At 40.4% G+C, this 16,621-nt stretch overlaps 1 protein-coding gene across 1 annotated transcript in view; it reads left to right on the top strand.

Annotated features, from left to right (window-relative positions):
• Riok3 (RIO kinase 3) overlaps nt 1-15,625 on the top strand; it is a 29,947-nt gene extending 14,322 nt beyond the window's left edge. The window contains exons 7-13 of the mRNA XM_070029441.1: nt 1,521-1,648; nt 6,186-6,383; nt 8,029-8,188; nt 10,483-10,563; nt 10,652-10,741; nt 11,765-11,872; nt 13,993-15,625. Of these exons, the coding sequence (XP_069885542.1) occupies nt 1,521-1,648; nt 6,186-6,383; nt 8,029-8,188; nt 10,483-10,563; nt 10,652-10,741; nt 11,765-11,872; nt 13,993-14,100 (873 nt within the window). The 3' untranslated portion in view covers nt 14,101-15,625. The remainder of the gene's footprint in view (nt 1-1,520; nt 1,649-6,185; nt 6,384-8,028; nt 8,189-10,482; nt 10,564-10,651; nt 10,742-11,764; nt 11,873-13,992) is intronic.
• Nucleotides 15,626-16,621: the final 996 nt, after the last annotated feature.

The raw sequence follows: 16,621 nt of genomic DNA, 5'->3' as shown, positions 1-16,621 counted from the left end.
AGGCCTACCCTAGTAGTCTATCTACATAGGTAGACTTAGTCTAAAGCTGAAACTTTTTGGTCGATCGTGGGGCTTGAACTCTGGGCTTGGGTACTGCCCTGCGCTCTTCAGCTCAAGGCGAGCGCTCAACCACTTGAGCCACAGCGCCACTTGCAGTTTTCTAGTGGTTTATTGGAGATAAGAGTCTCACGGGCTGGCTGTGAACCTCGATCCTCAGATCTCAGCCTCCTAAGTAGCTAGGATTATAGGCGTGAGCCACCGGCGCCTGGCTTTTTGTCTGTATATGAAATTGAGAGATACAGCATTTGTACAAACTTAACTAACCCTAGTGCCTATCCCTTACCATCTGTAACTGCTTTTTCTTGGTCTTGGAGTATGAATGTAAAATGTAAAATGGGAGTTGGTGGGGACATGTTCATTGCTTTCACAGGGGAAAGAGGAAGCAGATGATGCCACCCTTTGCCCTCTAGTCCTCTTCCCATGTGTTCTGTGCTGGAGAAAGGGATGGCAGCACCTCCTGTGCTTCAGTTTAGTCTTTCTGGAGCAAAATGTTCTCTATAGTGGATGAAGTGGAAGGGAACCAGAAGTCAGGGGAAAGGTATTATGGTCAGTGAATCCTGAGTACTGATTGCCCTTTGTAGTCTTTGGCTTTGGTGCCACACAAGGTACCTGTGACTGTCTCAGTACCTGGTCCACTTCTGTGCCTACCTGGGAGGGGCAGAATGGGTGGGCACAAATATGTGATGCAGGTCTCATGGCTAGGCTTTCCTTGAAGAATATGTGGCCAGGGGTTCCTGCTTAGGACTGGTTCTGCTGATGCTCTTAAGCTTGAGCACCAGAAGTTCTCTCCCTCAGAGTCTTGCACATGCATCTTCACATTGGGGCCATAGTGAACTAGAGGGACTAGAGGTGGGCTTTTCCCAGAGTGCACTATAGAGACACAGAAGATAAACTGCTCCTCAGATGCTTCCAGTACTGGGTGTGGGTGGGTGTAGCCAGAGAGGTGATTGGGCCCCATGATGCTCTCATTAGATTTCTGCCCTTTGTCCCCACTTAGAAACTCTCCTTCTCACCCACCCATGCTATCCTCCTTGGGTAGTCTCCTTCACTAGTAGCTTGCATACTCTTCCCACGCTGATCATTGTAACTCTGCTGTCAGCCTTAGAAGTTCTGCAAGAAACCTGATATCCCTGGGGATGTACTTTTCAGAAATGGTGATTCTAGCCTAAACTAGAGACTGTCACCAGACCTGCCTCTTAACCTCCTGGGGCTGTCTAAGCTGAAACCCAGAGGCGCTTGCTTGGTCCCAATATCTTGTCCCAGGTATTTACTTTTAAGACATTAGAGTTACATTTATAAGAGAGTTGGATCTTGACAGCACTCTTTTTCAGAGTCTGTTTTATATACATCTAAGTAAATTCAATAATCAAAGAGTTTTAAAAAGGAATATTCTAAATGTTAGATGCTTATTGGAAATGGCTCACAAATATTTTGTGCTTATAGTACTTTATCTTTTGCAGGAAAAAGCAGTTGATCCTAAGACACGTTTACTTATGTATAAAATGGTCAACTCTGGAATGTTGGAGACAATCACTGGCTGTATTAGTACAGGAAAAGAATCTGTTGTCTTTCATGCATACGGAGGGAGGTAAATGAGCAAATACTGTAACATCACATGAACACAAAGTCCCAGGATTGGTGGGTTCACACAAAAGTCAAAGCTAATGACACATAGCAAGTAGGGTAATTAAAAAAATGTTATTGTTGACCAAGGGTGTGGTAATCCTCTACTTGGATTGGAAAGGTTGCAGTTTGATGGGCAGAGAGGTTGAGATCCCATCTTAATAGAAAAAGCTCAGTGTGGTGACCAACGTATATGATTCAGTGCCTATCATCCAGTGTGTCATCCAGCTACATCAGGAAGCATAAAGAGGGATCATGGTCCAAAGTAGCCTAAGCAAAAAAGTGAGACTATCTCAAAAATAGCCAGAACTAAAAGGACTGGAGGTATGGCTCAAATGATAGTATGCCTGCTTGCAAGTCAAAACCCTGAGTTCAAACCCAGTACCATTAAAAAAAAAAAAAAAAAGGCAAAAAGGTGTTATAGAAGGTATTTATTTTGTACTTTAGATTCAAGTGATTATTGGTCAAGCCTTCTGATTAGTATTAGTTCTCTTAACTAGTCTCTCTAGATAAAACATGTACACATAATCATATACAGTTAAGTTCTAAAGGTGAAGAGGATAAAAAGGAATATTGGTCATGAGGGTGTAGCTCAATGGTAAAGTGAATGCTTACTACCCTCAGAACCAAAAAAAAGCGGGGATGGGGTGGAGGGGGAATAGAGCTTACATTTTTCAAGTTATGTCATCTAGAGCCAGTTACTGCATCTTGAATAAAATATCTTCCTTACATCATAGGATTTTTGTCTGGATGAGATCATATTTAATAGTACTTGGTATAATCTTAGTCACTCCCTTAATGCTTGGTTTTCCCTCTTTCTATTTTTTTTTTGGTGGGGGTGTGTGTGCTGATACTTGAACATAGCTTGAACATAGGGCCTCCCAATCATGCGTAGCTTTTTCATTTAAGACTACTGTATCACTTGAGCCATTAATCTACCTCCTATTTCCCCCTCCCCACTGGTTAATAGGAGGTAAGAATCTCTTAGACCTCTCTTCCTGGGCTAGCTTTGAGTGGTAGTCCTCAGATCTCAGCCTCTGAGTAGTCAGGATTGTAAGTATGAACCAATAGCCCACTCTTTCTAAAGTTTAGCTGAGATCCAGCAAATATAGCTTCATCTTACAAATTATTTTAAAATGAAAGATTATTGATCCTGAGAAATTACAGAAAGGTTTAATATGAAAAGTAGCCTTCATCTCACCTGCCCTTGCTCAGCAGCTTTTTTCTAAAGAAACCACTAGTCATAACTTTAAATTTAATTATCTAGAGATTATATACATTTGTACTTTGCTTATATGAAAAGAGATTCCATTCAGAATCTTTTTTTTTGGTCAGTTGTGGGAGCTGAACTCTGGGCCTGGGCCCTGTCCCTCAGCTCTTTAGTCAAGGCTAGTGCCCTACCATTTGAGCCACAGTGCCACTTCTGGCTTTTTTCTGCTTATGTGGTGCTGAGGAATGGAACCCAGGGCCTCCTGCATGCGAGGCAAGCACTCTACTACCGAGCCACCTTCCCAGCCCCCAGAATCATTTTTTTTTTCAGTTAATTAATGTGTCTTAGGCCTTAACTATGTTACTGGCTTGTACCCACCTATTTTTAAATAATAGTATGTTCTGTTATGTGACATCCAGCAATGTTCTTATAGGTAAATCTTACTGTATTTCTACAAGTATACCTTTAGGCCAAAGCCCTAAGGATTACCAGGCCAAAATCTGTGGTTCCCTTCTTCATTTGTTAAATAGGGGAAGAGTATTCGGTTTTGTTCATTGTTTGGGTCTGTGAGCTGGCTATATAGCAAGTAATGTTTCTTGTCTATAAAAAATACATTTTTAAAACTTCTTGTATGAACTCAGTGGTCAGAATCTTGAATTTGTTTACCTTTGAGTGGTATTAGTGCCATTTGGCTTATTTAGCCAGCCTAGAAGCTAGCCAGATTTACAGGTTGGGTATATTCTGAATGTCAGAATATACTGCTGGATTGTCCTATGAGAAGCCAATCTAACTTACGCTGTCACCAGCAGTATGCTCTTTGTTGTCTTTGAGGGAGTAATGCAAGTGAGGCAAGGCAGGTGCCAATGGCTCATGCCTGAAATCCTAGCTACTCAGGAGGCTGAGATCTGAGGATTGCAATTCAAAGCCAGCCTGGGCAGGAAAGCCTATGAGACTTATTTCCAATTAGCCACCAGAAAACTAGAAGTGGAGCTGTGGCTCAAAGTGGTAGAACACTAGCCCTGAGCAAAAGAACTCAGGGATAACCCAGGCCATGAGTTTAAGCCCTATGACTGCAATTAGGGCAGGCAAGACTGTGTGAGCCAGGGCAAGGAGTCTGCTGTTTACTTATTGCAGTGAGCACTAAAGATATGATTTTGTTTTCCAAAGATGACCTAGATTTTTTTAAGGAAAAATGAAAAATTAATTATGGGCCAGGTGCTGGTGGCTCATGCCTATAATCCTAGCTACTCAGGAGGCTGAGATCTGAGGATCGCAGTTCAAAGCCAGCCCGGGCAGGAAAGTCTGTGAAACTCTTATCTCCAATAAACCACCAGAAAACCAGAATGTGTGCTGTGGCCCAAGTGGTGGAGCACTAGCCTTGAGCTGAAGAGCTGAGGGACAGCGCCCAAGCCCTGAGGGACAGCGCCCAAGCCCTGAGGGACAGCGCCCAAGCCCAGAGTTCAAGCCCCATGACTCACCAAAAAAAAAAAAAAAAAGAATTATGGTAAAAATTCTTAGCAATGTGGCTTGATGATCTAGCACTTGCATATGTGCATAGCATGTGTAAAGCCCTGGGTTCAATTCCTGGTTCCATCCAAAAAAGTCTTAATGTAGTTTAAATGAACACTGTGGTGATTTGGACTGAAGTGGTGGTGAAAAAGAAACATAAGAAGTCTTTGTGTTTCAAGTAGTACTAGGGTTTTGAACTCAGGCTCTCCCCCTTCTTAGGCATGTATTCTATCACTCAGCCCTTGTTTGGTCTGGTTATTTTGAGATAAGGACTCACTTTTTGCCAGGGACACCTAGACTGCAGCCCTATTTTCTGATTCCCTCTTTGGCTGGAATAATAAGTGTAAACCACTAGCATACACAGCTTCTTCTTCTTTTTTTTTTTGGTCTGTCACTGTGGGGCTTGAACTCTGGGCCTAAGCGCTGTCCCTCAGCTCTTCAGCTCAAGGCTAGAGCTCTACCAGTTGAGCTACAGCACCACTTCCGGTTTTCTGGTGGTTTATTGGAGAGAAGAGTTTCACAGACTTTCCTGCCTGGGCTGGCTTTGAACCGCGATCCTTGGATCTCAGCCTCCTCAGAAGCTAGGAGTAAGCCACCGGCGCCCGGCCCACAGCTTCTTTCATTGAGATAAAGTCTCACAAACTTTGCCTGAGCTGGTCTGGAACTGAGCTGATCTTTCTGTTCTTAGCCTACTGTAGCTAGGATTACAGGTACATACCACTGCACATTCCATTTGAGGCCAAATGGAGGAGGAAACTTAGCCAGGAAATTAAGTACAGAGGAATTTGGAGGATTTGATTGAGAATCTTCCCTCTGGAAATAGGATTCCTTTCTTTTCTAGGTGAACCTCTCTTTAGATATTTAAGGTAAATTCTTCTCTTGTTACATCCTTTTCTTTTTCTTCCCACTACCTCCACCCTGATTCAAACCCTTTGAGGAGCTCACTGTTGCAAAGCCTCCTGAGTTGGTGCCACTCCTCTAGCCTTTCTCCCTCTTATCTTGACATTCTGGTTTGCTTGGTCTTCCTTACGTATGTAGTTTGCAAGTGCCATGCTCAAGAGCCCTCATGATGACCTGCTATCCTTATGGAAGGCATAGATCCCTCATAGATCTCTCTCCATCCTGTCCCTTTAGTTCCATGTCAGCCAAGTCTTAACTGCAGTTCTTTGTTTCTCAGGCACACCCTGATTTCCTGCCTCTGCTTTTAATACTGTTCCCATCTTACCCTTTGCCTTCATTCTATTTCAGGTGACACTTGTTGTCATGTAGCCTTGCCTATATTTACTTCCTTTGTTGTATCTTGTCCTCTTTGCCATTTACAGGGCAAGGGCCCCTTTACTCACCTTTGTATCTGTTAGGCACAAAAGAGTTATCTCTATGTGTGTGTGTATATGTGTGTACATACTGTGTGTTGCTTCTTAGACCATCTCAGGTGTCTGTAGCCTGTTTGAAATGCATGTCTTTTCATTGTTCATTAAGTGAAGAACATTATTTTAGTATATGTGCTGCCGAAGCAAACACAAGTGAAGAACATTATATGCTGGATTCAAAGCTTGGACAATGTTTCATTTAAAACACACAAACTATCTAGGTACCAGTGATGCATGGTTATACTTCTAGCATCTTGGAAAGCTTGGAGAAGGAGTATCATTTGAGGCTAGTCTGATCAGAAATTTGAAGGCTTATCAAGAGAAGAAGACAGACATATTTTAGTGTTACAGCATCTTTATTTGTTTTACTGTGAGCTAGTAACTTGTACTAACTTGATTTTTCTTCTTCTTAGCATGGAGGATGAAAAGGAAGATGGTAAAGCTATACCTGCAGAATGTGCCATCAAAGTGTTTAAAACAACCCTTAATGAGTTTAAGAATCGTGACAAATATATTAAAGATGATTTCAGGTTTAAAGATCGCTTCAGTAAACTAAATCCACGTAAGATCATCCGCATGTGGGCAGAAAAAGAAATGCACAATCTCACAAGGTAAAGAAAATCATGCTAGAAGTAATCCTGGGAACTGCCTTCTTATATCAGGAAGGCAAAAGCCCTATGCTTGCTTTTAAATTCTATAGAAATAGTGAAAGATCACCAGGTGCTGATGATTCATGCCTGTAATTCTAGCTACTCAGGAGGCTGAAATCTGAGGATCATGGTCCAAAGCCAGCCTGGGCAGGAAAGTCCCTTAGACTCTTTATCTCCAATTAACCACCAGAAAACTGGAAGTAGCACTGTGACTCAAATGGTAGAGCTCTGGTCTTGAGCTGAATTACTGAGGGACAGCGCCCAGGCCCAGAGTTCCCATGACTGACCCAAAAAAAAAAAAAAAATAGTGAAAGACCTTGAAATTCTAGTGCTTAATGAGACTGAGAAAACATTTTCATATATACAACTTAAATTTAGACTTTTATGATGAAAAAGCCATTTCCCTTTTTCTCTCCTCAACAATATTTGAGGGGAGTGAAGACATTTTATCACATGTCATAAGTTTTTGTCTTTTAAATTGTCTTTATTAAGATTTAAAATATAGCAGAGTGCTGGTGGCTTATGCCTGTAATCCTAGCTATTCAGGAGGCCGAGATCTAAGGATTATGGTTCAAAGCCAGCCTGGGTAGGAAAGTCTGTAGACTCTTAATTGCCAGTTAACCACCAATATATTTTTTTAAAAAATAGAAGTGGAAGTGTGGATCAAGTGACAGAGTGCTAGTCTTCAGCAAAAAAAAAAAAAAAATTCAGGGACATAGACCAGGCCCTGAGTTCAAGCCAAGCAAGCAAACCAGCCAGGGTAGGGGGCAGGGGGAGGGAAGGAAGAAAGAAAGAAAGAAAGGACAGAAGGAAAATGTTAGGCTTATTACAAATAATGTTTTCCCTTTTTATTTTAGAAATGATTAATACAGTACTTTGTTAATAGCTGGGGATAATATCTCAACCAATCAAACTTCACTTTGCTTTAATTTATTGGACTTCTCAGTTTAAGCAGTTTATTTTTGGTCAAAGAATATGTTTTATCAACCAAGAAACTGAATAATAACCTTACACATTAATAAACATTCCCATAATTTATTGAAAATTTTAGTTATTTCATGTAGACATTTTCAAAAGGAATTATCCACATTAGTTTGCAAAATTTCTTAGAAATTAGTAGAGAAGCTGCCCTTCAATCTTTTCTATATTCCTGTACTTTGTTCCTTGCCTTTCTTAAGATTCTTCAGTAGCCTCCCATAGATTTTATTGTGAATTTAAAGATCTTTCCTGATGTGTATCCTGCTAGTCTCTGTGGCTTCAACACCCCTCTCCTTCCCCCTCACACATCCAGCTGGGCTGGCTGATTTGCATTCCCAAATGAACCACTTCCATGCATTCTACACACTGTCTTCATCTGGCCAACTCTGCTCCCCTCCTCTTCCTCGTTGCCAGGAGCTCTGGAGCCCCCCTACATCTCTGCTAAAACATATTATTCCACCATCACAGCTTCCTTGCAGGAGAGGCTATGTCTTCCTATTTTGTATTCCCACCACACCATGTATAGCATAGAGCCTGCTCATTGCAGTTCCAGATTAGGTATTTATTGAATAAATGACACATTTTCTCCTTCTGATCTTTATAGTCTTCATTCTTTCTTTCTCTGTAGAATGCAGAGAGCTGGAATTCCTTGTCCAACAGTTGTACTACTCAAGAAACATATTTTAGTTATGTCTTTTATTGGTCATGATCAAGTTCCAGCCCCTAAATTAAAAGAAGTAAAGCTCAGTAGTGAAGAAATGAAAGAAGCCTACTACCAAACTCTTCATGTAAGTTGTCCTTTTAACAGCATTCATACATACACTGAGTTTTAAAACAGATTCCTCCAGCCAAATATGGTGGTCTGTGCCTGTGGTCCCAGCAATTTGGGAGACTGAGACAGGAGGATCATTTGTGCCCAGGGATTCAAGGCCAGCCCGGGCACTGTAGTGAGACCCTACCTTAAAAACAAAACAAATCAACAAACAAAAAAAATACAGTAAAAAAATTCCTCAAATAGTACTACTTCAAGGTAGCATAACAAAGAAAACTGAAGTTTATGAAGGAATGTTAATATCAAAGAGTTGTCTTTATACATATCTTGGGTAATTTTAGAAAACTTAAAGACCTATGGAGCAGGAAAAAGCTTTTTTATTAGAATTAATGACATAGAAATGCACAAAACTTCATTAAATAAAGTTAATATCTTTGCGTTTAGCAGGTCTAGAGCCTTATTAATTTGCATGCCTCTTTGAATACTATGACAAACACAGTGAGGGAATAGCGATTGTTGGGAAATCAGAGGGCAACAGATTCAGTCTCATAAGTGATGGTAGTGGGGATGGAAAATTAAATAGAGTCCAGAGATAGAATTGGAAGCACACAAACACACACCCTCCCTGCTGCCTCCATAGACTAACTCATACTGTATGACAGCACCTGAATTAACCTTAGGACAATGCTCCTAATATTGTTATCATTCCTCCTCACATGGTGAGCACTTTACATTGGCTCTGCATGAAGCCATTATGTCAGGCAGCAGCTTACATGAGTGTTGTCCAATTTGTTAAGATACAGTCAGGGAGAGGAGCTGCCTTTCTTTGCCTCCAGTAGGAAAACAGTGAAAGGCTCTTCCAGCCCCAGAGTGGGGGTGGCTGTGGAAGAGATGAAGTAGGGGTAAAGCATTGCTATTTAAGTCTATTAACAGTAGTGAGTGAATACATTAATACTGTCCCTACTATGAGGCTAGGGGATCAAATCAGTAGTGACGATATAATGTTACTTACTTTAAAGAAATCTCTCTTAGTGGAGGGGGGTGGCGCACACCTGTAATTTCAGCACTCAAGAAGGCTCAGCAGGAGTGGAAAGTTTGAGTCTAATAGGTTATATATTGGGACCTGGTCTCCAGAACAAAACAAAAACAAGAGTATCTCTTTTTCTTTTTTGTTGGTCCTGGGGCCTGAACTCTGGGCCTGGGCTCTATCCCTCAGCTCTTCAGCTCAAGGCTATAGCTCTACCACTTGAGCCATGGTGCCACTTCTGGCTTTTTCTGCTTATGTGGTGCTGAGGAATCAAACCCAGGGCCTTGTGCATGCAAGGCAAGCACTCTACCCTTGAGCCACCTTCCCAGCCCTCTCTTTTTTTCTTTTTTTGTTTGTTGTGAGGCTTGAACTCTGGGGTTGGGTACTCCCTGAGCTCTTCATTTCAAGGCAAGTGCAGTACCACTTGAGCCACAGTACCACTTCCAATTTTCTGGTGGTTAATTGGAGTTAAGAGTCTCAGGGACTTTCCTGCCCAGGCTGGCTTTGAACCTTGATCCTCAGATCTCAGCCTCCTGAGTAGCTAGGATTACAGGTGTGAGCCACCTGTGCCCGAATTCTATTTTATTCTTTTCTTTTTTATCAAGGTCTGACAGGAAATATTTTTCAACTTGACTTATTAGGACATTGGTTCTCTTATAGAATGAAATGACTTACTTCAGTCTTCTGGTTAATGATCATGACATGGTTACCATCCATGTGGAAATCCAAATCTGACCTACCAGTCTTCTTGTCACAGGACAAAGAAGTGCCGCACACTGATTTTATTCCATTGTCCTGCTATTCCCACCATCTAATCAACAACAAAAGTGCAGTCCTAGATACATACAATGAAGAGGAAGTGTGTTTGGAGCTGGGGATGCAGAGTGGTCTGGACAGGCCCTAGGTTTTTATCCCCAGCACTGAAAAAAATTATGTTTTAACTTAGCTCTGTTTTCCTGGGCAATCTTTGTTAATATACATATTAATTAATATTTTGCTGATACCAGGGTTTAAACTAAGGCCCTCACACTTGCTTGTCTTGTTCTCTCAGATAGTGCTCTACCACTTTTTCCACAACTCCAGCCTGGCTTTTGCTGGAGGTTTTGGAGATGGAGTCATGTGCACTTTCCTGCATAGGCTATATTTGAACCATGATCCTCTGTATCTCAGCCTCCTAAGTGGCTAGAATTATAGGCATTAACTACTGATGCCATGCAGTCGTTGAAGAGGTAAATTAGGATCATTTCTTCATTGCCTAACTGTGTGCCCTCTTTCCCTCACAGTTGATGCAGAAGTTGTATAATGAATGCACTCTCGTACATGCTGACCTCAGCGAGTATAACATGCTATGGCATGCTGGAAAGGTGAGCAGCATATTTAATGTTCATGTTTTGTCATTCATGTAAATTACTGAATGTAAATATATCCATTTTTGTGCTCTATACTAAATAGGTTTGGTTGATTGATGTCAGTCAGTCAGTAGAACCAACTCATCCTCATGGCCTGGAGTTCTTGTTCCGTGACTGTAGGAATGTTTCACAGGTAGGCACGTAAACCAGTATGCCTTTTTAAATAGGATATGACAGGTTCAAATATTTTTCTTACCCTTAAGGTTAGTAAGAGGACCAAATTCAAAGAAATTGATGGAAGGGAATGCTAATTGCCTTTCAAGTAAGGATATAAAGATTATGTTCAATTTTCAGCAAGAATTTATCATATGTTTCATATTTGAACAACATTTCCAAGGGGGGGATATATTTTTGCTTGGACTCAATATTTAAGGAGTTGAATAGACATTTAATTCATGCATAGTGCTTAAGCAGAAGCTAGTATACAGTAAACCTTTGTGCTTATTGCCATTATCATTATCATTGCCAATAAAAGGAAGATGGCCCCCATAGGGAGATATCACTGTTGTTGAAAGCAGAGTAAAAAACAGAGAAGTAAAACTCAAGCAGAGAGCTGGGTCACATTGGCTGCCATTTCTAAGGGAAATGACTTGTTAGGAATAGAATCAGATATAAATGACCTTTATAAACAATAAAATAACTTATGTTGGAAATGATCTCTGAGTCTGCTTGAAAATGTTAATTTGTCGTTGATAAAATCTAAAACCCATTTTGATAACCAAAGAAGGCACTCTATTCAGAGGCAGAACAGATGTGTAAGAGGGGACAAAGTCAGAGGCTGGGAATGCAGCGTAGTGGTAGAGTGCTTGCCTTGCATGCATGAAGCCCTGGCTTTGATTCCTCAGTACCACATAAATAGAAAAAACTGAACAGGTGCTGTGGCTCAAGTGGTAGAGTGCTAGTCTTGAGCAAAAGAAGCTCAGGGACAATGCCCAGGCCTTGAGTTCAAGCCCCATGACCAGAAAAAAAAAAAAAAAAAAAAAAAAAAAAAGACCAAATAGGACCTGAGCATATATCTTAAACTTAAGAGTCCAAGAATCAGTAGCTGAAAAATGCTACAAGGAATTTAGTCAATGATTCTTTGCAGGTCCATAGCTCAGTTTATGAGGGAGCCTTGCTGTTGCTCCTCTCTTACTTTCTTCTATTTTGCTGTTAGTTTTTCCAGAAAGGAGGAGTAAAGGAAGCCCTTGGTGAGCGGGAGCTCTTCAATGCTGTTTCAGGCTTGCACATCTCAGCAGATAATGAAGCTGATTTCTTAGCTGAGGTAAGTGATCTACAACTCTTTTTCCCCTTCTAGGCTATGGGAAGCTGCAGGGAAGAGATAGTGGAAACGCAGAGCTAATTTTATGGTCTCTTCTCCCCAAACAAAATTAATTTGAGATGCTTCACTTCTTGAGTTGCTTTTGGGCCTTTTCAGGATTAAAAACTTAGAATAACTTTTAGCAAAACTTGTCTTCTGCTAAACAAGGTAGCTTACACCTGTAAATCTCAACTACTAAGGTGGCAGAGATTGGAAAGACTATAAAAGGCCAGCCCAGACAAAAAGTTAGTGAGACTCTCATCATTGCAACCAAACAAGCTGAGTGTGGTGATGAGCATCTATCAGCCCAGATAGGTAGGCCGTGGGTAGGCAGATTTCACTAAGGTTGCCCTCAGGCAAAAAGGAAGACCCTATCTGAAAAGGAATCTGAAAGCAAAAAGAACTGGAGGTATAGCTTAAATGGTAGACTGCTTACTTAGCAAGCGTGAGACCCTCAATTCAAACTCTAGTACCACCACCAAAACAAAATCAAAACAAAAAAAATTACTTTTTCAAGACATGCATTTTGGGTGAAAAGGACACTCTTTCCACTCAAGTCCCATTTTCCCCTGTGGTAAGAATGAGGAAGCTGACTGGTAAACACCCGGTGACAAAGCAGGAACATGTGGTCTCTGCCCTTAAACAAAACACAGAAAGTTAGAAATGGCCATTGTTAGAAATACTTCTCAATGTCAGAGTCACAGAAACATTTAAAAAAGGAAAAGCAGAGCCTTTCATGAGAGCCTGTACCTATAAATCTAGCCATTAGGGAGACTGAGATCAAGATTGTAATTCAACACAATAAAAAATTTATTAAAAAAAAAAGATTGTAATTCAAAATGAGTGAAGGCAAAATTACACAAGACCCTGTTTCAGCCAGTAAAAAGCTGGGTATAGTCAGGTGATGGTGACTCATTAACTATAATCTTGGCTACTCAGGAGCCTAAAATTCAGTGGATCTCCATTTGCAGCCAGCCAGGCCAGAAAAGTCAATGAGACTCCATCTTCAAAATAACTAGTACAAAGCTGTTGTGGAACATAGATCAAGTGGTAGAGCTCTGGCCAAGCAAGGCAGTTGAGAAAGCTCAAGACCATGAGTTCAAACATTGGTAAGGGGTGGAGGGAAAGCTGGGTACAGTGGTAATGTACCTGTTATCCCAGCCACAAGGGAGATAGGAAAATTAAACTCCAGGCTGGTCTGGGCCAAAAGGGAGACTACAGAAAGAAAAAAGGGGGGAAAACACACAAATTTAAAACACCTCACTGCAGAGACTTTTTTTTTTTTTAATAATTGAACAAGTACTAAAAAATAAAACAAGCCAGGTGTTGGTGGCTCACTCTCAGCTGAGGCTAAGATCTGGTGATCTTGGTTTGAAGCCAGCCTGGGCAGGAAAGTCAGGGATACTCTTATTTCTAATTAACCACCCCAAAAAGCTAGAAGTAGAGCTATGGCTCAAGTGATAGAGCACTAGCCTTGAGCACGAAAGCTCAGGGACAGCGCTAGGCCCTGATTACAAGCTCTCGGATCAGCACACGTGTGTGTGTGTGTGTGTGTGTGTACATGCATGTGCATGTATGTGTACGTACACACACACACACCCCCAGCTAATTACTCTCAACATTTTACCAAAGCAGAAGATGACTATAGAATCTTTCCCAGAATTCCCCAAGTGACTCGTGTTTCACCAGGCTCTGCTGGAACCTAAGACCATGGGGAAATGACAGAAAGGCGATGGATACAGCATCTGGCACAGTATAATAATTGTTCAGTGAGGTTCATTGTGTTTTTCCAAGATGTTGAAATTTTCCTTTGTTGTGAGTTTGGAAAATTCTACAAAGTACTCAGCATATCATACTCCAATTTCTGGCTTCATAAAGATCTTGAATGTGGTTATACAGTCCATTAAAAAGCATGCATATATATGCACATGCATGTGTACAACATACACAGAATAATTGTGGTCCAAGACTAGCATCATTAGAGATGGCCTAGTGTTAGAGTGAAAATTCCACCCCAACCTAAAAGGTGTAGTTCATGTGAAGTGGGCAATTTGACAAATGAGCTCAATGTATTGATCTTGTAGATAGAAGCTTTGGAGAAAATGAATGAAGATCATGTTCAGAAGAATGGAAGAAAAGCTGCTTCATTTTTGAAAGATGATGGAGGCCCGCCAGTGATGTATGCTGAATAGCATTAGTGCCCACGGCTTTCCGAATCAACATGGCGGTGAATGTCAGCGCCGACAGTGAGTGTAGTGTGGGTGACTAGGAATTCCAACACAAGAGGAGTGGACAGTGGTGCTTCTGTGCTTTTCCCCTTGTAATCCATGTGCCAGATGTGTGGAATTTTTAGCTCGGCATTGAGAGAATAAAATGTCACTACCTCTCATCCTATGGACAGAATAATACAATTCTTTAACAGCTTATAGTTCATCTAGGGAAGGAGACAGGATTTTTACATGACCCGTGGTAGAAAATGTTTTGATAAGAATTATTAAAACTTAGGTAACTCTTCCTAAAAGGAGAGGGACAGATGTGTTTACAAGGGAAATGTTGTGACAACACATTGCTTTATTTACCTCCCTATTTTGTGTTGCAGCCTTTCTCAAATATTTTTCAGCCTAAAATGAGCCCCTCTAGGCTGTGACCATGATGCTGTGGGGAAATTTTTTCTCCTTAGTGGGTGTTGAAAGTGGAAACTGTTTTAGAAGAGCTGGTGGAAATACAAATAAGCAATACTTTTATTGGCACATGAAAATCAGTTGAATTCTGCTTTTCCTTGCTCATATCCAAGAAAAGAATTGTAGATTTCTGGAAGAGATAATTTTGTAAGAACTTCATAACCTCATTTTAAAACTAACTTCAGCCTTTCTACAATTAAGTTAAAATGGATGAGAAGTAACTCATGATGTTGCTGTTCTGCATTTGTAATGAATATGTAAATTATCTGAAAGAACAGAATATAAGACTTAACCATGTTTGACATATCTTACTGAAGTCAATCCAACAAATTTCAGTTTACATTTCAGTAAAATTAGATATGTATTGATTATTGATTTTAAAAGAATAGAGCAAATAGGGATAATAGGGATAATAAAGGGTGAAAAGTGTGTATAAAACAAGTTGGGTACCAAATTAACCAGCTAATTAGATGTGTCTGGCTTCAAGTTTAATAGTTTTTAGCACTGGTCAGACATTACTTTGGAACAAGTAAGCACTGTATTGGAAAAGTACATTGGTTTTGTTTGGGGTGAAGTTCATTGGCTACTGCCCAGTCATTCCTCCAGGTATTAAGGTCAGACCAGCACCACTTGAAGATCCAAATTTCCAGTCTGGTAGTAGAAAGTAAAAAACAACCTAGACATTTATATTTGAAAGCTTTTCTTTTAACATTTTAAAATGCCAAATATGTTCCTTCTAAAAAATATGTTCTTTCTGTTTTGGCTCTGTAATGCTTTTAACCACATTTCAGGGAGTATGATTTTGGGTAGACTCATTACATTTCTTACATGTTTACTATGAAACAAAGATTTAGGTGACTGGTAATTGTTGGTTTTACAAAAAATTTAGAGACATAATTTTTAAAACAATTATTTAAAACTTTTTGTTTTGTTTTCTGATATATTCTGTTTAACAAAAGAGAGCAAACCATTGCTTGGAGTGTGCTCTGAACTTGGGTTTTAAAAATTAAAATTGCAGAGAACATTTTAGAATTGATTTGTTGTGTGGTTTGTTCTATCCTTTACATTAGCCTAATGTCCTGGCACCAAGTAACTCTTTTTATATAAACTTTAGTACTATTGAAGCAGATTTTTCTCATATTTCTATTTCACTCTCATATGAAGTAGAATTTCACTCTACTTCATATTTGCAAATGGTGTGTTTTGTCCCTCATAGATCAGAGAGGAAATATTTCACACAGTTGGAAGAGAAAAAAATGGAAAGTGTAGTTTATTAAATAATCCAAACACGGGGCTGGGAAGGTGGCTCAGTGGTAGAGTGCTTGCCTCGCATGCATGAGGCTCTGGGTTCCATTCTTCAGCACCACATAAGCAGAAAAAGCTGGGAGTGGTGCTGTGGCTCAAGTGGTAGAGTGCTTGCCTTGAGCTGAAGAGCTGAGGGACAGCGCCCAGGCCGAGTTCAGGCCCCACAACCGACCAAAAAAAAAAAAAAAAAAAAAAAAATCCAGTACAAAATACAGAAATAGTGGTATTTTTGCCTCATTTTAGTGAAAGTAGATGTGATTAGCTGTAAAGTAGGATTACTGGAGAGCAATTTTATTCTACAAGATACGTGTGTGTGTGTGTGTGTGTGTGTGTGTGTGTGTGTGTATTTTTTTTTAATTTTTTTTTTTGTTTTTGTTGGGGCTGTGTGTGTGTGTGTGTGTGTGTGTGTGTATTTTTTTTTTAAATTTTTTTTGTTGTTTTTGTTGGGGCTTCTGGGCCTGGGTCCCTCAGCTCTTTAGCTCGAGGCTAGTGCTAGCTTTACCACTTGAGCCACAGCACCACTTCCCGTTTTCTTGTGGTTTATTGGAGATAAGAGTCTCATGGACCTTCCTGCCCAGGTTGGCTTTGAACCATAATCCTTAGATCTCAGCCCCTTGAGTAGCTAGGATTCCAGGTGTGAGTCACCTGCACCCAGCTCAACAATATAATACCCGTGTTTTTATATTTAAAAAATCAATTTTTTGTTGTTCTTTGCAAAAGATACGCT

This window comes from Dipodomys merriami, unplaced genomic scaffold (genome assembly GCF_024711535.1).
Source record: "Dipodomys merriami isolate MVZ:Mamm:240054 unplaced genomic scaffold, mDipMer1.0.p SCAF_2, whole genome shotgun sequence".
NCBI lineage: Eukaryota > Metazoa > Chordata > Mammalia > Rodentia > Heteromyidae > Dipodomys > Dipodomys merriami.
This window is presented reverse-complemented; position numbering and strand designations above follow the sequence as displayed.